At 37.1% G+C, this 24,015-nt stretch overlaps 1 protein-coding gene and 1 pseudogene across 6 annotated transcripts in view; both read right to left on the reverse strand.

Annotated features, from left to right (window-relative positions):
- The window catches only part of LOC109112923 (SAM and SH3 domain-containing protein 1-like), a 212,756-nt gene extending 210,742 nt beyond the window's left edge, over nt 1-2,014 (reverse strand). For 2 of the 6 annotated variants that reach the window (XM_042777880.1, XM_042777879.1), the window contains exon 1: nt 584-2,009. In XM_042777880.1, the coding sequence (XP_042633814.1) occupies nt 584-1,087 (504 nt within the window). In that variant the 5' untranslated portion in view covers nt 1,088-2,009. Of the gene's footprint in view, nt 1-583 lie in introns of all 6 variants that reach the window. The other 4 variants (XM_042777876.1, XM_042777875.1, XM_042777873.1 and 1 more) reach the window with 4 other exon arrangements.
- Nucleotides 2,015-3,173: 1,159 nt separating this feature from the next.
- LOC109052912 overlaps nt 3,174-24,015 on the reverse strand; it is an 82,000-nt pseudogene continuing 61,158 nt past the window's right edge.

The raw sequence follows: 24,015 nt of genomic DNA on the forward strand, positions 1-24,015 counted from the left end.
GCATTAAGCCCAGTAATACCCCAAACAAATCCCCCTCATTAAATCTCTATAATAAAGTGTAATGAAACATGATGCAGGGTTGCAATATTCACACAACCTCCAAACCTCTCTGAGGCTCTTTCTCCCTTTCATTCTCCATCCACTTCCAGCCTCAGTGCCCCCCCCCCCCCCCAAAAAAAAGGGGGGGGGGGTTGGTTGGGGGATCAGGTTTGAATTATCCAATGTTGAATGGTGGGTATATGCAGTGTGAGGGAATTTCCTGCACAGGCCAATCAATTCTACTGCCCTACTGATCCCAGAAAGCCATTAGAAACGTAGGGTGTCTAAAATCGGTCAGTAGGCTATTGATCATATTTTGGAAACCAGATTAAGGCACTGTTCCAGTCATCAAACCTCCATATCCCTGCATCCAAGCCAAACGACCAAATATTGTTACCCTCTTGTTATAATCACATGGTTCCTATGTATTATTCCTATTGAGCATGTGTTTCGAACAGAGGCTGTTATAATACAAATGTCTGATTCAAGGGCAAGCCACGTGGTTTATACCGACGCAGGACAAAAAGTAAACACAGTTACTCACCTTATTAGAGTATGGCTGCCTGGCAAGGTTTATCCCGTCCCTAATGAGTTTATCCCTGATCATGATCTTCAGCTTCAGTTTGGGGTAGATTTCCAGCTCCTTGCGGTTCCCCAGCGTCAGATTCCTGGACGCCCCCATGTACCCCACGCTGCGCGCCGTTCTATCACTGCTCTGCTCAGTCCATGACTTGGAGCCCCGCAGCCTAGGCTCATATTGCTCTGCCATGCGACTCGTGTATATAGGTGAGACCGGAGGCATCGGCTCCAGGGTGAAATAAAGCCCGGTGGCTGTCTCCTTATCGTGATCTTTTAACCTTTGCACCGCATCGTGAATCCGCTGGCGGTGGTGCGGAATGAACACCCCGATGGCATCCAAGTCCGGGTCTCCGATTTGTTTGCAAACTTCCAGGTCGTCGTATCCGTTATCCACGAAAGCCTCGACATACTGACACAACTGCAGGGTTTTTAGCCATTCGTAGACGATGTTGGCTCCATTAGTCGTCATTTTGAACGGCGTTTAAGCGTAAAGGTGCGTTTACCTTTATGAGCAGGTGACTGACAGCGCGTGCGGCTGCGATTTACGTTAATATTCCAGTCAAAATGTCATCTTCGTTCAGCATTTCTCTCCACTTTTTGATATCAGGGAATGTTTTGAAAATATCGACAAGCCCATAAATGTTAAACAGACGTTTCTGGGAATATTGACCTTTTATTAATACTGACAATGTCGAGACCCATCAACTTGGCATTGCCGTACACTCCACAACTACCGCCCCCCTTCGCCGCGTTTAAAGAGCCATTCACCGGCAACCGTTAGCGTCAAAAGTGGCTATACCGATAACCATCCACAAAGACTACATTTCCCCCGTTTATTACAACTGTTTGCGCAGTAGTGCCAAGAATAAACGTGAATATTACGCACCGCGTGAATTTCCAATGGTCTTCTCCAGGGCTCTCACGAGACCGTCCTTCCCTTGTGTCTGTCAGTACGGCTTAAAGCCAAATCTTTTCCTCTCTGAAGACAAATGAAACCGCGTCTCTCCGGTTTGGAGACGAGCACATGTGGTTTCAGACTTCTTGCCGCTATTCGCTGAGCGGCGAAATCGCACTGGCGGCGCAAAAAGATTGTTTTTCCTCAGCGAGGCGACGGTTTAGTGAGTAGACACGGTTTGAATCTCTGCACGCGCTGTCAAAACTGAGAGTTTGTCAAAGTTTGAGGTAAATAAAACCCTTGCATAGCGCTTCTTAAAACAGATAGGGAGAATTTATTTCCGTATCGGTTTAATCCAAAACTTTGTGACTCTAATTTTTGGTAAAGGTGCGCGCGAGCTGTGTTGAAGTAACGGCAGGCAGACTGCTGTCTGTATGTTTATCTATCTGTCTTTCTGTCTGCTCGCTGTGCGTGTTGCGCAGGAGCGCGGGTCTACTCTCTGCTACTGGAAGATGATTTCATTCAAAAGCTCTGCTTTACGCGGTGTTCACTTTATGGTAGGCTACAGTCTTATGGTGCCCCCTGCCTTAAAATTGGGCAAAATATATATTTTGGGCTAGAAAAAAACGCCAATGTACACATCATATTAAGATTGTTTGTTACTAGTAGCCTATGTAGCATATTAAAAATAAAATTAGAAGAAAAACGTATACGTAAAAACTGTAAACTGTAATAAATGAAATAGAGAGTTTAGGTTGGAGAACTAAAATGACTAAAACTGAAATAAAAATAAATGTAAATATAAATATTAAAAATGACAAAGGCAAATAACAAAATTATTAAACTAACATAAAAATTTAAACTGTAAATAGAATAATTTTTAAGCTTATTTAATAAATATTATAATAGTAGCCTATATAAATGATACTAAAATAACCTGTTTTAATACTGCAGCTGGCAACTAGAGAAAACATTCTTATTCATAATATTATAATGATAGGCGATTCAGGTTGGTTGGGACACTCTCAGTCAATTAAATTGCAAAAAAAGGTGTCCCAATCAACCTCAGTTGTTCCCTATATGTTCATACAAAATTCATGCTGTTATAATTGTTTTTTTTTTTCAAACTGAAAAATGTGTATGTCCTAGGGTATGCTTTTTATCAAAACATTTTTCATTGTGTTGTGTTTCAAATAAGATCAGATTTTTAATGCCTTCATCATGAACTCCTTACTATAACCAGAGTCGAGCCTCAGTGCAGGTTGATAAACATTTTTCCTTGTATTACTACCCCTCCTTGTGGTTTAACACAGTATAACAACATCCTTTTCATATATTCGAACCGCTTTGAGATGCTAAACCAATACTGATACTCGAGAGTAAGACAAATAAATGTCCTTATTTCTTTTTCCTTTAAAGATCAGTAGAATGTAACAACTATTAATAACTGCTACAAAGGTCTTTGTCATTCTGATAATCATATAATTGACTGTAGTGAGTGTAGTCAGGCTGCAACATCCAACAGGCAAATGGATATGCTCTTCTTTAAAGTCTTTATAAAGCATACAAAAAATAATTCTGATATGTTTAATAAAATGGGAGACTTTTAAAAACTGTTCTGATTTAATAACTAGAACCATGAGCCAGACAACAAAGGAAAGAATTTTAAATCGTTTTATTTTCCATTGCACAGTAATCTATCTACAGAAATTCTAAATTGTTTGTGGCAGCAGATAGTCATAAACATCCATGTGAAATTTGCATAAAACTGTACAAGAAATTGGCTACAATGAGAAAATACTGCAACCCACTGATAACCATTATATTCAGGACAGAAAATGAATGAGGCTCTTCTGCATGTTAAAAGTCTAATATTTCAGGTAAGAATGTTCTGTCTGAGACAAATAAAACAGTTCACTTAAAGTCAACATGAAACATTACAAAATGAATAAATAAAATTAAAGCCAAGAAAGTAACAATAACTTTTTTTTCCTCCTTAGCCATGAAAGATTACAAAGGGCAAACAACCTGGTTCATATCAAGAGTGAGTCTGAAACCTCTCTGAAACAGACATGAATGAACTGAAGTTGTGATCAACAAATTCTGCTGGAGTTTGAACACTTATTACTGACATTTACAGCATTACAGTTCAACACAGCTGACTGGATACTTCATCAATTGACAATGGCAAAATAGCAACCTAGAACATCAATTATTTCCTGGAATCATCTTGTCAGTACATGAGCCAACATCTTAGAAAATAATTTTTGGGTTTTGAATTTTATCAACCATGTTGGGGCCAAAAATTTATTTTCGAACACACATCATCAAATGTATGGCATTTCTTTTAATGAACCATACTTGTATGCAAGAATTTCAAGGAAACGCTCACTCATGTTTCATTCAAAAATCACCCTGTTGTGTCAATGATGGCATGAACAAACAGACCACACAACAGAAAACAAAGATATGAAGACAAGTAACAGAGCGCAATGAGCTGCTCAAAGTACATCCTCCTCAAAGCATATATAAAAATAAATTTTTAATAATCGATGATTAAAAATATGACAAGGATATCTATTCAGGGAAATACAGTACTGCAGAGAAATATTACACATTGTACAAATATAATTTAATTAGTTAATCAGGAGAGATGACATACGAGCGAGATACTGAAAAACAAACCCATTCTTCAGAATCACTATAACACCATGGCATGAAAACACATCTACAGAGAATATAGAGTCCGACACAGAGAAACATTTAGAGTCTGAGAGAGATTGGCTTCGTTTTGTTTTGTAATTCTTTTTTCCCCCCATTTTTCATTGTTTGAAGTACGGCATACGAAACACACGAAAGGCAGACTAGCACAGCCAAAAACATCAGAAAAGTCCTCAACACTGTTACTGGTGGAATATGATACTTCAGACACTAACAGCTGTCAAACAGTCAATGGAATACAGAACTCAATGAAAGAAAATCTTTGGCGTTTGAAAAGATATGGCAACTGTCTTAGGGTCAGTATGGCCAGGACCACTTGCAATTTATGCTCACAGATTGTCGAACTACTTCTTCATTTACAGAATGGCAAAAAAAACTTTGGGCAGAGAGTCAAGTTAGAATCAGTACCTGGAACGACAATGGATCATGTGATCAATGCAACATATATAGCAGCATTTCTTGCAAACCTTCTTGCAAATAAATATAATGGCACTAAAATGTGGTTTCAAGGGGAAATGGGACAAGAAAGACATTTGTGTGTGTGTGTGTGTGTGTGTGTGTGTGTGTGTGTATTTAATGTTTCTGAATTCTAGTTATCTGGTTTTGTAAAACTCATTGTAGGTGTTTTCACAGATGAAGATGATCTTGAAGTATGCTCTGTGCCATTGCATTGCACATGAAGCACCAGTGTGAAACCAGATAGAAACATGTTATACTGACATTCAGAATTACAATGAATATTGTTTCCAAGTCAGTGAAAGTGTTCCGCCCTACTTCACACTTATAATCAAGTCTCAAGTCACCAACGATTAGAGCTGGGAAACCGGTCCAAATTTCCAGGTATGAAAAGAGCCGTTTCCAAACAGTACAGTAAGTGCTTTTTGTTTAACAAATGAAATGTGGACTAAAATATTTACTAAAGTACAATCTCTACATGTTCAACTAAAGCATCTATGTTAAAGCGGTTTAATCTATACAGTATGCAGGAATGAGAAAGCTGGTCTAATGGACAAAATCAAATCCCAGAGTCAACGCCGAAGAGATTGTGATGTAATTTTCAGTCACAACAAATGCTCTAGCTGTTGAGGTCTATATGGCTGTCTACCCAACAAAACATGGATAACTTTAAACCTTGTATTTGCCTACTTTCTTTCACAACTCAGTCCAGACCTGCACGGAGTTTCATAGAAAGTTTAAAACATCTGTATAATGTATCACATGAAAATACCATCATTAAATCACTCACAGTTGGTTTATAAATAGTTATTTCATAATTCATTTATTTACCACATAGATCTGTCAATTCATTCTCTGGATCATGTCAACGTATTATAAACCTTCTAGATGGTACTTTAATGTAAAGCATTATTGTAGTGATATTCACAATAATTCCATAAAAATATCACCCAAAAAGCATTTTATATTTAGACATTTACAGTTGATTTTACAGATTATTTCTAGTTCGTTGCTTAATAAATAAATAAATAATATTAAAATGGTAATTAAACCAAATGGGCAATTTAGGGAAAATTACAGAAATACACTGAATACATTTTTGGAGAAGGGCGATGTTCTCTCTTCTGAAAGGTTTGACTCCTCGACGTTACGACATCATTTCCTGTGAACAGAGCTCTTCCCGTGCTTCACCTGGTGTCTTCGTATTTCAGTTTTCCTTATGACAGTCAATAGTGAATATGGCATTTTTACAGACTTTAATGGAGATTTATATAGAATTATGTATATATACTCTTTTTTTTATTTTTATGATGTTTGTTGTTTAGTTATTGTATTTTTTGTTTAGTCTGTCTTTTTTGACTATTTACTGTTCTCCGATGCGGGAGGCAGGACATGATTGCAAAAAACAACAGCACGAAAACAATTCAAAGACTGAGAGAAGAAATGGAATTTCAGGGCGTGCAAAGCCCAGCCGCCATGAGAGAGGATTGGCGATATTAAACAAACAAACAAAAGAGTAGACGCCATCATGGTATGGTATTCCTCAGATTGGAGCGGCTCTCAGTCTGTGCTGCAGTTCGGTAAGCAGAGTGTATTTAACATTGTGCTAGGAAAGAGCGAGCGATCCCACTGGTCCAGCAGAGGAGAGATGAAGACGGGAGTGGGAGAAGGATTATGGATGAACAAGGCTGTGTAGGAGAACTCCTGAGTCCCTTTGGGCTCTGCTTTTTTGCGGAGATCAGAACTGGTACCATTTTTTATCCTTACACTTTAGCATCATCTGCAACAGGGAGCAAAGACAGTAAAAAGAAGAACAAAGTTAGAGACGCCAGCTGTACTTCCACAATGATTATAATGCACATAAAATGAATTTATGTAATACATAATTGTTTAGCTATTTTTAAGAAGTGATTCAACTGTTATTGGCATCAGCGGTGATAACGCTATACCTCATGAGCGTGTTTGGAGAATGAGTCAGCACTAGCCATCATGGCTGCCGTCCGCTCTTCCACGTCGCTCAGTTTTTGCCCTCTCTCATCCAACGCTATTCGAGCTCGAGCTAGATCACCCACGATGCCTGACGCTGCCCCCTTCATGCCTTCTATACCCCCAGGACCTGGAATGTGCTGAGCGAGACTGCGTGGTGCTTTTCCGGCTCCTGACTCGCCGACTGAAACACAAATACAGAAGCAGAGTGTGAAAAGAAGAGGAGGAAAGAATGCTGAAAATGAGGTGACAGCACAACAGAACACAAATTAGCTCTCTGTTACAACAACATAATGAAGATGCCATTTTTGAGAACAGAGCTCATTAACATGGCAAAGAGGCACAGTCCAGTAGGCTAGATGTCACAGCTGTCACCAGTGTTATTTTTGCTTTATTTATTTATTTATTTCTATATTTTTAAGTATATTTACAGGAGTAAATAAGTGTGACAACTAGCTCCAATCTCTCCACATCTAAATGGTCATTCTCTGTTTGTGATCTACCGCACTGTCTTTGTTGTGATACTTCAATCAAGAATCTGAGGGTAAAGAGCATATTAAATAAAATAGAACTCACAAAGGTCTTCTCTGTCTAGAGACTGTGCTCCTCCTCCAAAGAGACCCTTAAAGAATCCTCTGTTAGGAGCTTCAGGTGTCTCCACTGGAGTAAACAGCTCACCTAGCGTCTCCTGTTACACAATCCAATCATCATCATTATCGTCATAAAATACTGTGCAACAGAAGAGTCTAGAAGAACAGTTCCTGAATATGATTTGCTCACCTGTAAGTTCTCGCAGACCTCCTGGCTGTAGGTGATCCTCTGGATCTCAGTAGGGGAGGTCAGGTACAAGGCCTGGCCGAGGTTGGTGAAGCAGAATGTTCTCGCTATCCGCATATCTGTCAGGGGTAGGTAATTTACATCCAGCAGTGGTCTCAACCCTGGCAGACTGAAACAGCATGACACAAAGAGACATTTCTTCAGCTCTGGGATTTCTCACCTTCTCTATTATTCAAGAGCTGCAATGCTGAGACTGTGGCAGTGCTTATTTTGTCCTTCAAAATTTGCCGTTAAATTACAGGAAACAAACATTGAGGACATTTGTAGATGATATCTGCAGTAATACAACCAAGGTCTTCATGTTTGATGGCTAACTGTGACCTTCCTACTGACAAAGACATACAGATGTTTGTCTGCATTTCTCTCCTCTGAAGATTTATAAGCCAAAGCGATTCACAGAGCAATATAGTGATTAGATCTGTGTTGCAATAGCAACAGGCCCCCTGGCTCTGACTTTGCTGAACAGTGGAGCAAGACGACAATATTGTATACTAAAAATAGCCTTGTTTCCAAATTTCTCTGCATGTGCTGCAGTATATCAATATCAGGCTACAAAAAAATCCTCACATCAGTGAAACAATCACCAGGCAGTGTGTGCGGATAAACAAAGCTTTAAAATCTGACTAACATGCAGCCTTGAACAGTGTAGCATTTAATATACTGTGTTATTAAATATTTACAATAATATGTTTAAAATGACATTACAGTGGTCTGTAAGTTAATAAATGCTGTTCTTTTGAAAATGATCAGTTTCCACAACATCTGATTTCAATATTAAAAATAAGAAACATTTCTTGAGCCCTAAATCAGCATATTAGAATGTTTTCTGAAGGATTTAAAAGAATCAATTACAGTACATTTAAAACATATTAGAATTGAAACATTTATTTTACACTGTAACAATATTTCACAACTTCACCAATTGCACTTTATTTTTTATTTTTTATAAATAAATAAGCCTGGTTGGGCATTAAGTGAAATCTTTCAGAAACATTAAAAATAGTACTATTCTCAAACTTTTGAAAGGTAGTGTATGTATAATATTTTTTAAATAAATTGAAAAAGTTTCCCATATGCAGCTTGCTAATTTGTTATCTAATAGTGTAAAAATAAATATATAAACATAACATTATATAAAAATGTTATACTATACCCAATAACAATACCATTGTTCTCCCTTCTTAATCATGGTAGATTAATAGATGTTTAAGGATTTAAACATTCCAACACTAATGCATTTTAATGCATTTAAATCAACCCTCATCTGGCTTATGTTTAAGGGCATCTTCTCTCACCTGAGGGTCATGATGTGTCCATTGGCACAGAAGCAGGCCAAACAAATGCCAGCGTTCATCTGTACCACATCTGCCCGCAGCACAAAAGATGTTTCGGTGATGTTGTGTTTAAATACACAGGTCTGAGAGGGCAGGGATATGACTTTGGCCTGTTTCTCAGAGCACACCACAGCATACTGGTTTTCATTCAGTTCCTGGGATGTGGATGGGGACACAGACACCGGCCGTCTCTTACGGACCTTGTCCCGCTCCTCTCCGTTGGCCGGGGCGTTGGGTTCGTACCATGGCTCAAAAGCAGAAGGGAGGAGAGACCCTGTAGAATCTAGGAAAGCCATCCGGAGGATGCTACCCTTCAACCTGACAAGAGTACCTGTACAGAGAGGGTTGACATGTCAGAGTCAAACAAACCAACCTTCAAATTAACGGAATAGTTTCATCCAAGATGCAGATTACTTTGTTTCTTCATCAGAACAGATTTGGAGAAATTTAGCATTAGATCACTTTCTCACCAATGTATCCTGTGCAGTGAATGGGTGCCATCAGAATAAGAGTTCAAACAGCTGATAAAATCATCACAATAATCCATAAGTAAACCACATGTCTTGTGAAGTGAAAAGCTGTGTGTTTCTAAGAAATAAATTGTTATTTGATGGACTGAAGTCATGTGGATTACTTGTGTATTATTGTGATGTTTTATCAGCTATTTGGACTCTCATTCTGACGGCACCCATTCACTGCACAGGATCCATTGGTGAGAAATTTCTCCATAAATGTTCCGATGAAGGATCTCATCTCGGATGGGCTTAGGCCGAGTACATTATTAGCAAATTTTCATTTTTCAATAGTTCAACTGAACTATTCTTTTAAATCTCTAATGTGCTAATTTACCACAAGGAGAGACAATGACTGGCTGCAGAAGCCTCTGCTCTCCACCAGGGGGCATGCTGAGGGAGATTGCCAAGACTGTGCCCAAGGATGTGCCAACCCACAGACTAGATGTAAGTCCGCCATCTGCTTTGCGGTTGTACGTCTCACAGAAATGGAAAGATGTGACAGCCTCCCGTGCTTCCTTGTCAATACTGGTCACACTGGAGCTCCGTGAGCGGCTGAAGGAGTTGTCCCTGTTGTCTGGGTATGGAACCCCGTGGGGGACATACAGAGAGTAGGACAGTAGAGAGAAAAACACAAAAAGGTAAAGCCCCCACTCGGAGATGACAACTGACAGATTAACATAATTACTTTTTACATATCTGTATAACAAAATAGTTCCTTGGCCTTGAGCAGAATTAAGATCTAAATAAATGTTTTGCCTTTGTGATAAAACATATCCTTCAGTGGTGAGAAAATGACCTTTGATGTGGGAAATGAGGCAGTCTCTCCAGTGTGATGGAGACAAATGGTATTCCCAAGTTTGGGATGACCAGATGCCTTATTTTCCCGGAACACTTACATATTTTAGACCATTTTTCCCGACCCCATTTATTTGAAAACTGGCTCTACTACTAGTACGTATTCTAAAATAAATCTGCATCTGGTGATGTTAAAGGGGTCTGAAAATGGGACTATTTTGGGAAAAACTAGACGTCTGGTCATCCTATCCAAGATGTGTTCAGTCTGGAAATTAAAAACAAACAAATAAATAAATAAATAAAAATAATGGAAGAATGTGGAAAATGTAGTTTCCATTAATATAACATTATATCTACCTCACTGAAAAGATACATACAGTTCAAAATGTTGGTAAGATTTTTGTAATGTTTTTGAAAATAATAATAATAATAATAATATAGTAAAATCAGTTGTGTTTTAAAATACTGTTACAATTTAAAATATATGTTTTCTATTTTAATACATTTTAGAATTTTATTTTTTTCTGTGATGGCAAAGCTGAATTTTCAGCAGCCATAATGCAAATCTTCAATGAGTTGTCAGTGAATGTATTGCTGTTCAGTTGAAGTGAAGAGACTATATTATTTTTCTGTTTTAATATAGTACACAAAATAATACTTCCAGAGGCAATTAAGGACAATTATATTTGAAAAGATACATGGTCATTGTATTGTATCTAAATTGTATCGTCAACACAAGCCATTTATGCTTTAACCCCAATAATTGTGGTTAATTATGGTTATATTTCTTAATATTGTCAGTGCTAAAGAAAGTTGTGCTGCTTAATATTTTCTGGAAAATATCATTATTAATGTAATTTTTGATCAATTAAATGCATCCTTGATGAAAAAAAGTATAAATAAAATAAAATGAAATAAAATAAAATCCCTGATCTCAAATGTTTGAACAAATGTGTACATTTAAAGCTTCCCTATTCAAAACGATTATCTGATATCCTGTTGTCGAAGTTTATATATGGTAATAATATGTGAGGGGAAAATGATCTTCACATCAGCCCTACACATTTAATTTTCATTTCAAATCAGCCGATTCCAGAATATACTCCTTGAGGGAATTCCCTTAAAAACACTCCTGCTGGAAACTGATGACAGAACTGAAATTGATACTGAATTAAATACCAGCAAATGCTTACTTGTGTTATTCGTTATAAGAGTTAGGAAGACTGACAGAGGACCCTGACTACATGAAAGTAATGCAGTAGTTTTGGCCATGCTTATGTGTACCATTTACATATGGAGAGAATCACAAGCCTTTTGATAAACCAATACAGTCATGACTCATAAGTATGTCAAACACAAAAATCAATACATAAGAAAATCAGCTTCAAATGGACCTTTTCTGATAAACTATATTTCATAACTCATGTTTCAATGTCAGAACCTCAGTATAAAATCCGAAAGTGTGGGAATTCTGATGCCACCTTAGTCTTTGGCTAACTGACATGAGATGTTCAAAGCGAAAGAGCATGTGGACACAGTTTTTGATAATGTGCTGATGGACTCCACATTCAAAAGCTGTGTAGCATGAACACAAAGTCAAGGCTTACCTAAGTCTGGCTTTAGCTCAGTAGGCAAGCTTAATTTCCGTGACATCTTTGCTGGAAAACAGAGAACACCTCTCTTTACAAACACATTGAAGCCTCAGTAAAAGCCATGCAATGCTTGAACTACTTGTGTTCGAGAAAACACCAAGACAACATAGCTAAAGGGTTTTTTAATAATCCTGAGGGACACAAATGCTTCAAACAGGACAAAGGAGACACTGCAATATTTTTTTAGCGAGTCAGAGACAAACTGCATAATGCTGCATGCTGGACAAACAATTCTGGGATGTAAATGGGTGTAATTTGGCCACACAAAGCCCTGAAAGGAGAAGAATTAACATCAGAACAGACAAAACAATCATTCTCAGCACCCCATGCATCAAGCATGCACCAAACAGGAGAATACAGAGTAGACATTACGGCTTAGATTGATGATTTTGTACATTTTGTATAATTTGTATACCCCTGCTGCATAGGCATCTGTTGACTTATCTATCGTCTTTCATAAATAAATACATTGCTGGCAGATGAACGTGTGACCTTGTTTAACCTTAGCTCAGACATTATACATTTCTTGTCCAGCTAAAATATCTAAACATTCTTAAAATAAGACAAATTTACTTAAGAAACAAAATTGCATAAAATCATTTTGTTTTTATTTTAATACCATTTTCTAATATACATCACAGTTTTAGATAAATTTTTATTAGATTTATTTTACAAGGTTTATGTTTAGTGATTAACTGAACATTATTAACTAAATGTTAAATATAAACATATAACAAAATATAAATGTTAAATGTATATTTGTATAAATGTATATATTATTTTTACTCATAGATTGTATTATAATGTTTTTAACACTACTAACCATGACCACTAAACATCCAATTTAATTTAAATTAAGCTTAAAGAAAGACAAAACAAATGATCTAATGTGGTGAGAAAAAATTAAATATATATATGCTCTTACTTACTATATATATATATATATATATATATATATATATATATATATATATATATATAAATTTTTTTTTTTATATTTATTACTATTTATTTATTTTTGTTTTTTTTGTTTGTTTTGGTTTTGTTATATTTGTATTTTTTTTTGTAGTTTAAATGTATTTTATTTGGGGAGTTTAAATATTCCTAAAAAACAATGATTTTTATATATATATATATATATATTATATATATATATATATATATATATATATATATATATTTTTTTTTTTTTTTTTTTTTTTTTTTTTTATTTATTTATTTATTTTTTTGCAGTGTAGTGAGCTCAGCAGTCATCAGATCATTAAGAAAGCAACAAAACAAAACAGCCTTCACAGCTTGTCTATGTAAGAACAACTAAAGGAAACTAAATGGTCACTTAACCAAAGCTATGTTTTGTTTCCTAATAGTACTCCACAAAAGCATTTATAAAGTGAATACCGTGGCTGGTTGCAATCCATCTAAATAAATGTGTATTTTTCTAATCCTGTGCTGGGATGTACAGACAAAGTGACAGGAAGTACAGGAAGACAACAAACCGAAAAACCTTCATTCCTACTGACAGACAATTATAGGGCTGGCTATGTGAGAGGGTGTGTGAGAGAGTGTGGTATAAGGGAAATGACTAAAGGAAATCACCACAAGCACATTTCACCATGTTACATGCGTGCTACATTAACGTAGTATCCGTCAGGGTTATTCAGGTAACTGTTTCTAAAGACAGCTGCTTCCTCTGTTTTGTTCATACATAGAGACAGAGACAGTGTGGTTGAACAAAACCAGTGGAACCTCTTCTACACCGTCATCCAACCTTACCTCCTCTCCCTCCTCCATTGTAGAATTGCTGATGGTTTGACATCAAGACTTTTTGGGAGGAAGTAAAGCATAGGAGCAGTTAGAGATATTTTACGCTTTTTGGGAGGAAGTAAAGCATAGGGAAGCCATAACGTTAAAGATTATGTATTGACCTGGGTTATTTTGTTTGTTATGCGTTTGGTTTGGCTTTCTTTGGCAGTAGCATTTATTTGTGGTGTTACAGCAAGTGTATACTGCTATTTGCACAATGATTACATGGACATTCTTTCAATATTTGATCAAACCACTTGCTGAGAGAACAGCTGCAGAGGTCTTTGCTTTAACTGAAGGTTAAGTCATTTTTGGAAATACATTCTCATTCTGTTCTGACCTTTCGGAGCAAATCTTATCTCTATTTTGAGATCGGCCCCGGACTCTAAGTGTGAATGTCACGCTCTTTCTAGGAGTTTTTTAGGTTGTATTTGGCTTATCATGCCACCTTCAGCTGCACTAAATGAACTAAAGAAAGAGAATGCAAATGCTTTAAGATTACCTTGTCCTATCTGTGTTTTAACCTGAAATATTTTAGCATTTTATATTTGCATTCTATCCACAAAACAATGCAAGTTTGAATAATGATGGCAAAATAATGTCCTTTTTTCCCAGCCCAGAGAAAGATGTGATATTAAGCAAAGGTTAAGAACCTGAAAAAAAAAAAAAAAAAAAGGTTTCCCTGTGACAGTGTTATTTATATTTGCATAACATGAATCTAAAACAAATGTAAAACCTCTATGTGACACATCTACGATTAAAATTCGGTTACACAGTTCAGGGATAGTATCTGAAAGCAATCAATACCTCATTAACTGCAGTCTAAAAGCACTCTCAACTAACAGCGCTGTGTTTTACAGTGCATTTACAAGCTTTGGTTGTCTAGTAAATTTAGATTTAATGTGTCCTTTCCGCCCACAAAAACAGCTGTGTCTTGCTCAGAGTATAAGCAGCTGCTACATTTTCAACTCTTTTGCACATATAATTTCAGAAACCACTTCCTAACAATTCATCCAGTACGGTCAGTACCAATCTGTATGACTGCTGTGGATGTTTCTTTTAGCAAATGCTTTGATACAGAGGCAGTTTTGCTGAAGGGTACAATGGTGCTGCTCCTCAGGTCATGGATCAGCCCTTCAGGGGGTTGAACCTATGACTTGCTTCTAGCCCAGATATCTAACCTCTTTTCTTCCACCAGGTGTGAGCACCTTGTCACAGTGTCAGTCACAATTACCATTCATCTCACTGCCAGCCATCATCAGTCATCTGTGACCTTTGTGAACTTTTGTTCTCCTCCACAGACACACACACAAAGTTTTATGATGTTGCGTACAATGTGCCCTGTTAACACTGCCAATAATTTTCAGCAGAGGCTAGTTTAATACTGAGAGAATTACAAAATGAATGCACACAAGTGTATAATTGATTTTTGGTGTAATATGGATTTATTATGAAATCCATATCTCAAAAGATTCACTCAAAAATCATTATGTACTCACCCTCATGTTGTTTTGTCAAAAAGAATAACAGTCTAATGTGTAAACATATCATTCAGGCTGGTTTTGTGAATTTGATAAGGCTTAGTTAAATAAAAGATTTCCAGTAAATAATGTAAATGTTGATTTTTAGCCTCCCACAAAACTACTGTAAGGCTTCAGAAGACCCAGGTCAGTAAGATTTCAAAATATTTTTTTAATATTTAAAAATATTCGTAAATGTCTCACCATGGCTGTATTTATTTGATCAAAATAAAACAGTAAAAACAGTAATATTGTGAAATATTACTGAAATGTAAAATAACTGTACTAACTATTTTAATATATTTAAAAAATGCAATTAATAATTTGATGGCAAAGCTGAATTTTCAGCAGCCATTACTTCAGTCTTCATTGTCACATTACCCTTTTGAAATCCTTCTAATATGCCAATTTGATGCTAAAGTAACATTTCTTATTATTATTATTAATTTTTAAAAAATAGAAATCTTTTCTAACAATGTAAAAGTCTTTACTGTCACTTTTGATCAAATTAATGCATCCTTGCTGAATAAACGTATTAATTCTTACTGACCCCAAACTTTTAAACAGCAGTGTACAGTTGTGGTTCTTTTTCAGGAAGAAAGTAAGTCAATACAGCTTTGAAACAACATGACAATGAGTAAATAATGACAGAATTTTCATTTTTAGGTGAACTATCCTTTTAGAGTAGTGTTGTCAAAAGTTCCAATGTCGGTACCAGCCAGTACTGAAAATTTAAAAATGTGACGATACCAGCATTTCCTGCCAGCATTTTGAGCTTTGTTGTGTGGATTCTCAAACACCTCTGATTGGCCATTGTGTTCACGCACTTAATGGCTACAATGATCATTGCTTCATGCTCTTCACCGAGCACAGATACACACAGGAGCATTTCAAAGCCGCGTATATCAGCGGCTCCCTAATATATCTGCTCATAGACAGATCAGCTGATAGACGTGGCTTTGATCATTGTAGCCAATCACAGACATATCTGTTGGGCGTGTGAACACAATAACCAATCAGAGCTGTTTAAGAATCCGCTTAACAGCGCTCAAAATGCTAGCGGAAAAACCTGACATTGTCACACATTTTTAAAAAATTTCAGTACCGACTGGTACCGACATCGGTACTTTTGACAACACTAGAACAGAGGAATCGACTGAATCACTCAAATGCCCCCCAGTGGAGCTCATAACATCTGTGTTTCAGCAGACTCCAGTGTCAGGACTGATCGGTATGATGGTGGTAGGAGGCGGTATGGACTGTGTCATGCTCTGAGGGGTGTTTTACCTGAGGTGGGGGATTTGCAGCGATCCTCTGAGGTGGCTGAGCCCTCGCTAATGTCACAAAGCCCTGCAGAGAGAAAGAGAAACTATGTCACTATGGAAAATGTGTTGTGTACGCCAGTGTGCTGTGAAAAAGTAGTCTAAGATGCATTTTAGTAGACAGGACAATTAACTATACTCTTTAGTGTGAGGTGCAGTGTGTAGCCCTTGCTCTGATCTCAGAGTTGAGAGGCAGATGGGCAGACAGGAGCTGAACCCAGCTGCTCTGATCAGCACTCTCCCTGTGCGCATATCCGACAGATCCCAGCCCCCCGCTAAATATCACTCATTACCCCCGACACAAACACACACGCACACACTAGATAATCTAACAACCAGTTCATTGCCAAGTCCCAGCAATCATCTCTTTCCTACTACCATGTGTTTAGCTGCAATTGTGCCATTCACCAGCAGGGGTCACACTGCTGTATCCCCTCCCTACACTGCTGCATTTCCTGCCAATGGTGTGCTGTTAAAAGGCTCACTGTGTTCATATATATGTGCTCTGTCTATTATAGATTAAAAAAACATGTCTGTATGCATATCAGACCTCCAGAAGGCTGTCGGCTCTTGCGGGGAGATCGCAGTTGTCTCTGATATGGGTCATTAGAGCCATACAATTCCATAATTCCCAGATTCAACAGAACAGTCTTCTGTAAGTAATCCACTACTGCCAGACCATTGCTATTGCCAAACACCACCCTATGACACACACAAACATAAAAGACAGCAAGTGCTTTTGTCATCGAATTAGAAGGATATTCTTTGGTTTATGCTGGTTTAGTAATTATTTAATAAAATTAATATAATTTATACACACTAACATTCAAAAGTTTGGTGTCAGCAAGATTTTATTTTAAAGGGGTCATATGACATGGCTAAAACGAACATTATTTTGTGTATTTGGTGTAATGCAATGTGTTTATGCGGTTTAAGGTTCAAAAAACACATTATTTTCCATATAATGTACATTAATGTATGCCCCGCCTTTCTGAAACACATTGATTTTTACAAAGCTCATTGTTCTAAAAAAGGGAATATCTCTATAAAGAATATCTCTTTGGATTTAAGACTTTAGTCTTTGCAACTTTACAGATCTTCTTAATGCACCAAGTGCTTGTAACACTCCAAAGAGAAAGGAAAAATTGGAATCGCATCATATGACCCCTTTAAAGAAATAAAAAATTTGATTCAGTAAGGATGCATTAAAATGATCAAAAGTGGCAGTAATGACATTTTATTCAGTCCACTTTATTCTATTTTACTATCTATTTTGAATTCTATTTATCAAAGTGAATCCTGAAAAAAATGGTTTCCACAAAAACCAAAATTAAGCAATGTAAATTTAATAATAAGCAAAACTTATTTTACTTGAGTGCCAAATCAAATGCCAAATATGAAGAATTTCTGAAGAATCATGTGACACTGAAGACTGGAGTAACAACCGATGAAAATTCAGCATCACAGAAATGAATTTTATTTGAAAAAAAGGTATAATTAATTGTAATAGTATTTCACAATATTATTGTTTAACAGTATTTTCAAAAAATATTACAAAATCTTACAGACCCCAAACTTTGAAGGATTGTGTATAGGTTATATGAAGGCTTATGGCAATTATGTGTGAGGAACAAACCAACACTGATGTTGTTATTCACTGAAAATCCTGATAAATATTTGAATATATAAAAATATTTTAATACAAGTAAAAGAACAAAGCAAATATTGTCCTTTCACAAACATTTCTGACACAGCCTGCAGCATTTGATTTATTGGCCGAACCACCTGACAAAACCATGCAAATCTTCAGGTAACTCACAAGCCGTAGCAGGAGTTGATGGCCAAGCTGCTGATCTGCTGGGGCGGCTCTCCACTGACCCACACCAGCTGTACCACCAGCTCCACCTGATACCCTGAAGACTGCTTTAGAGGACTGCTGCGCACCCTGAGGGAATGACAGAGAGAGGAAACATGCGTTATACACAGTCCCTGCCAAAAAATGTATAACATTTACTGTATAATGTGATATATTACATACTGGGGATGGGCATGGGTACCCAAGCACTTGAAAGTGACATTCATGATTAATCATAAAAACTGTTTTATTTTTTATACTTCAAACAAGTAAAATCCAGTAACAGCTATACAAAAATATGCCAAAAAGGGGCCTCATGGTGCAACTTTGCTGTCTGATTTCAGACACCAATTTTCATAAATACCGTGCAAATGAACTTTCAGGCTGTGGCAGCAACTACATTCCTAAATGCTTTCATTGGAAACAGCCAGAGAGAGCGCAGCTGAATGGAACAGAACACACAAGCCCTGAAATGTGTTTGTAAAAGCTGAACTATTTTTAACTTGACACTTATATGTGGTGCATTCTATCTGTTGGGTTTTCACAAATCAAATAAACTGATCATGTGACCTCCTTTGGTACAGAGAGTCAGATGTTTCCAATCCAGTGAAACACAAGACGCTCTTTGGATCATTTTTTTAAATCATGCTGGATCACCTGGTCATCACAAATTTGTGGAGTTCATACAGATTGAGCGCTGATGTCATTAAAGCAAAAGGCAACATACCAAATGCTAAAAAAAAAAAAAAAAAAAAAAAAAAAAAAACTTTTTTTAAAAAATGTAGTAATCAAAATGTTCTTTTAATAATATAATTTGCAATGACAAAAAAAAAAAGTAAAATAAACGCATTTACACAAATAGTCTAAGACTCTCGGATCCCCCGTTAGGTGTATTAAAATATAACTTGCAAAGCAGAATTACTTGAGGCAGGGTATGTTGTCTCGGATCCCATCTGATGAGTTGCTGCTAGTCGAGGTGTGTGTCTGAGGAGCGGTGGTTTGTGGACTAGGGGAGGTGCCTGGTGTCTGATCTCCTCCCCCTTCTGGAGACTCCAGATCATTCAGCTCATACTGTAACCTGACCTCCAGTAACTGTAAAACACACACATATGTACACATGTAATTGAAACAATTGTGCTTGAGAACAGATGTGTATGAATCAGCTAAACGAGTTAATTGATCCCCATCGGTGTCGCTATTCTGAACATGAGACACACTAATTGGTGTGCGTGTCTCTTCCAAGTGAGTGTTTCTACGTGTGTGAGAGTCACGGGACTAAAGGTGCTAATAGGTTTAATTTGCCCTCATTATACAAAAGTGTGAACGTTCTGTCAGCAGACGATGGTAACACTAATGGTTTTTCCCACATTTGCACTGAGCATGCACCTCTGTTAACTGATCAGATTCGTTCTATCCTCAATTTGACTGTATTCAAACATTTGATTCATTATTATCCTGGTTATATGAGTCATGTATTAATATGTAAATTATGTAAATTGTAAAGTTGATTTAGCATTAATAAAGCACTATTGTTTAATTGCTTCAGTCTACCACATTATATATTTTCCCACAATAAACAATATGTAAATTCAAATTATACACAGATATATTTTCTAATAGCATTACCATAAGCGCTCATTTATTTATGGGTCACGGAAGCATCAGTATGCAGATGTACAGCTTGCAAAAAAACAGTGAGAGTGCAAAATGAATGCTGTATTAATTATTCAAGCTCAATATACAGCTAGATGTGGTGAACATTAATTAAAACGGCTTTGAAAGGCTTAGGGATTTAGTTAAGCATCTGAGTAACAACTGTTCCTCGGATATCCTTAGTTGGCTCTGTAGACAGCACATACACGTACAAATGCACAAACACATTCAAGTCGCTGAACAACATCCATTTAATGAACAGATTTTATAATATTATTAACGTTATGAGTCATGGCAGTTGTCAGGAAACTAAAACAACATGAAACCGGGAATAAGAGAGAGACAGAGTGTCTGTGAGGGCAGCATTACTCATTCCACTTAAGAAAACAAAGTTTTAAGTCAATTTAAAAAAAAAAATCTTACATAATTCTTACATTATAATTCTTACATTAAAAGATAAATAAATAATTGTCTAAACATATTTTTACCTGCACAACTTCTGTGGTGATTTCCTGTTTGCTGAACCTGTATATGATGACATGGGCAGAGACACCAGCCACGCAAAGCATGCGGCTCTCGGGACACCAAGACATCAACTGAATGGCAAACGGATCCTCATCCACAATCTCTGTGCTGGGTTTCTCCTCCTTACAGCGCACCTTCTCAAACACCTTTGCTGTCTTCAGCTTGTACAGCACCTGGAGCATTACTGAACACATGGCAAATGGAAATCAAAGGAAAAAGGAACAAAATAATTGCATTCAATCAGTCATTGACACAAAATTTGAGATTTTATCATATTGTCATCTAACATCACTTTAATGTTCAAGTTAGTCTTTAAAAACATTAAGAACTGTTAAATTATGGGGGGAAAAAGTTAAAATGTAGTCTTATGCAAATCTCAAAATAAATATCCATTTTCATACTGTCCATTATAATGGAAATTCACCTGTAGAATTTAAAATTGTTTTTAGTTTTGTGTTTTTTTTTTGTTTGTTTTTTTTATCAGCAATTTATGGTTGATCAGCCATAACAAGAAAATAATTATTGGCTTATTGGTCTCAGACAAAATTGTAATACTATGTTGTAACTAATTCTAACTGAAATTATTTTAGACATAAATCTACCGAAATTTTATAGGAAATAGGTTGCTTTGGATAATGACCAGTTTAGCAGTTATTAGACCACAAAATGCTGTCAATAAACAATTCATAATCCATAGTATTCCAAAGAACGAAGTCATATAACTTCTAGATTTGTACAGTTAATGCTTTAGAGGATTAAAAGAATGATGGGAAATGTTTTAATGCCATCAAATGCATAAATGTTTTTTGTCCAATTTTTGAGGGCCTCTAATCCACTGACTCAATTTGTTGAGTTCAGCCAAAGCAAAAAAAATATTAAATGGCAAAAGATTAACCACTCTGTCTTAGCAGGATTAAAAAGTCCAGTCTAATTAGCTTTATATTTAAAAAATGAGGGCCACTTTGGTTTTTAATTATTTTCTACCATTAGGAAAACCCATTTGAATGTTAAACAAGTGCTTGTGTGAGGGGTTTGCAACCTTTGTGGTATTTTTAATATTATGATATGTCCTTTAGCACCTATGGGAGGTACAGGAACAGTGGGAACTGTAGTCTGTCAAGCTCACAGTTTAAACAAGGTGAAACGACATGTACAGGTAACACGCTCACCACACTGGTCTCTCTCAGCGGTGCACAAGGTTAGACAAAGCCTGTGGGATCTGGGGAGTTTTTTGTGTGTGACATTAAAAGGTCAGTCTCCAGTTGGGTCATAAATCATGGAAATTGACCTTATTGTTAAGGTAAATGATGTCTGATGTCAAGTTATACTCCAACAGTGGTAAGCAGAATACAGTTTTTTATTAGATATTTAACGGTTAGTCAAATGTGACTGTAACTGTAGACAAAGTCCCTTTCAAAGAAAATTAGTTAACTTGGTGGTCACATTTGCAACTTTCCATAGGAACCAGAGCTTCAGTTTTGCTAATTGGTGATGTGATGACTTTCCCAAATCGCAACTGGGTCCTCCTGACTAATTCCGCCATATTGGGTGTTGCACTTCCCATTCACAGTAATATGATTGAACCATCTTGGTCTACAGTGTTTGCTGTAGCCAAAATAGCAGCGCATGTCGATAGCAATACCAAGGTCATGGTTTCATGTCCCAGGAATGACAAAAATCTGATATGAAATCTGATATGATATGAAACTTTTGCCAAATTCAATATGTAATGCAAATGTGTTTGAAGCAAGTTTATGAGCTTTGAAAAACTATTATACCACACATTGTGGTAAATGGAACTATAATGCTGCACACAAGTGGTAAATGGGGTGAATATGAAGTCAGGAAGGCTCGGTACTCACTTGCTGAAGCATCCCAGAACTTCACTGAACCATCTGCATGCCTGCAAGCAGAGCAGAGAATCTTTTAAATTTCAACTGTCTCCTACATTTTCGTACACAAGCACACATAAACTCACTGGCACTTTCCCATTACCACATGTATTCAAACAAACCACTGAGGTAAGCTAAGGTGCTATGTCAGATAAAAGCTAGTCAAGAGATGAGAGGAAGTGCTCTTCCCACTGCTGTCAAACCCACCAAAACAGCAAAAAAAAAAAAGAAAAAAGGGTTCTGTCATCCCATGGGCTGTACATCAGAAAATGCTTACTTTTTTGTCATACTTCCCTTTCGCTACCATCTTGTCCTGCTCATTACCCTCTCTTCTGCACTCCTCCTCCCTCTTCTTATACCCTGCCTTTTTATTTAAGTCTTTTTCCCCATTTTTTGCCACTTCAGCAGAACTACAAATGGCGAAAGAGACGGAACAGAGCATACACACACACATTCTTACCCAGTTATTATTATTTCAGGGTAGCTTTGTGTGCCCAGGCCCCAGTTTCCGCCACTGATAGGCCATTCCTGTGATGAACAACAGAACCACAGAAAAGCACTTAAATCCACGAAAGCTAACCGCATGAATCCGACATTTCTTGACATATGAGAATAGAGGAAATTTAGTAGATATTGCCCTAAAGCGTGTGAGCATTCCTGGTAAACTTAATCAAACGAAATCAGTCAATTTGTAAGTTTTAGTAAGCATACTCTTAATATAATGACGGTGGCTGGCACTGGCAGCCACAAAACATTTCTGCAATGTGGGTGGAACCTTTATTAAATGGCTGGCGAGGCTCTACAGGAAAACATTTCCTCACGAGGCGTGGAAGCTGAAGCAGTTTATTCAAAGGTATTCAGAAGTGCTGTGATTCAAAGTGGGCCGTCTGAGTTAACCTGCTCCCTGTGGGAGACAGTCCTACAACTAACACACCGCACTCCAGTCTTGGCTGAGAGGTCATGCTTTCTTTCATCCCCATAAATACCCCTGTCTGTGACTCTGACCCACACAGTCTGAGGACAAAATGTGCTGCACAATGAGGTCCTGATGTCACGCAGGCATAGGGCAACGGGATGATTCACCAGGGACTGCAATCTACTCACTCAAAAGCCAAGGGGGGTATATGTGTGTAGGCAGGACGTTTTAACTTAAAAGACATCATTAACCGATTAGCACCTTTGAATGAGTGTGTGCATGCTGTTGTACCTTTTTGCTGTAGCCCTGTCGTTTCTGGCGAGACCCGACAGAGTAAAGTGCAGGTATGAGGTCCACAGGACAGTCGGCTAAGTACTCACAACACGTCACAGGAGACTCATGAATCATCATGGGATAAGGATTTTCAAAGATAGGGTAACTGAAAAACACCACAGGTTAAAAAAATCAGATTGACACTGTGGTGGAAAAGTGTGATAGAGTCAAACATGTTAGTCACAATATGACGCAAATGCTGTGGGCGATACATACCCATTTTGTGCAAGGTCAATAACAACTAAATCCTTTTCGAGGAGGACCACTACAGCATATGGTTCCTGAAAATCTGCAGAGAAATGAAAACAGGATGGGTAAAATCATGAATAAATTGCTACATATTTTTACATATACAGTACACATACCGTTTAACACTACTTATTTAGA

Source organism: Cyprinus carpio, chromosome A20 (assembly GCF_018340385.1).
Source record: "Cyprinus carpio isolate SPL01 chromosome A20, ASM1834038v1, whole genome shotgun sequence".
In the NCBI taxonomy this organism is placed as follows: domain Eukaryota; kingdom Metazoa; phylum Chordata; class Actinopteri; order Cypriniformes; family Cyprinidae; genus Cyprinus; species Cyprinus carpio.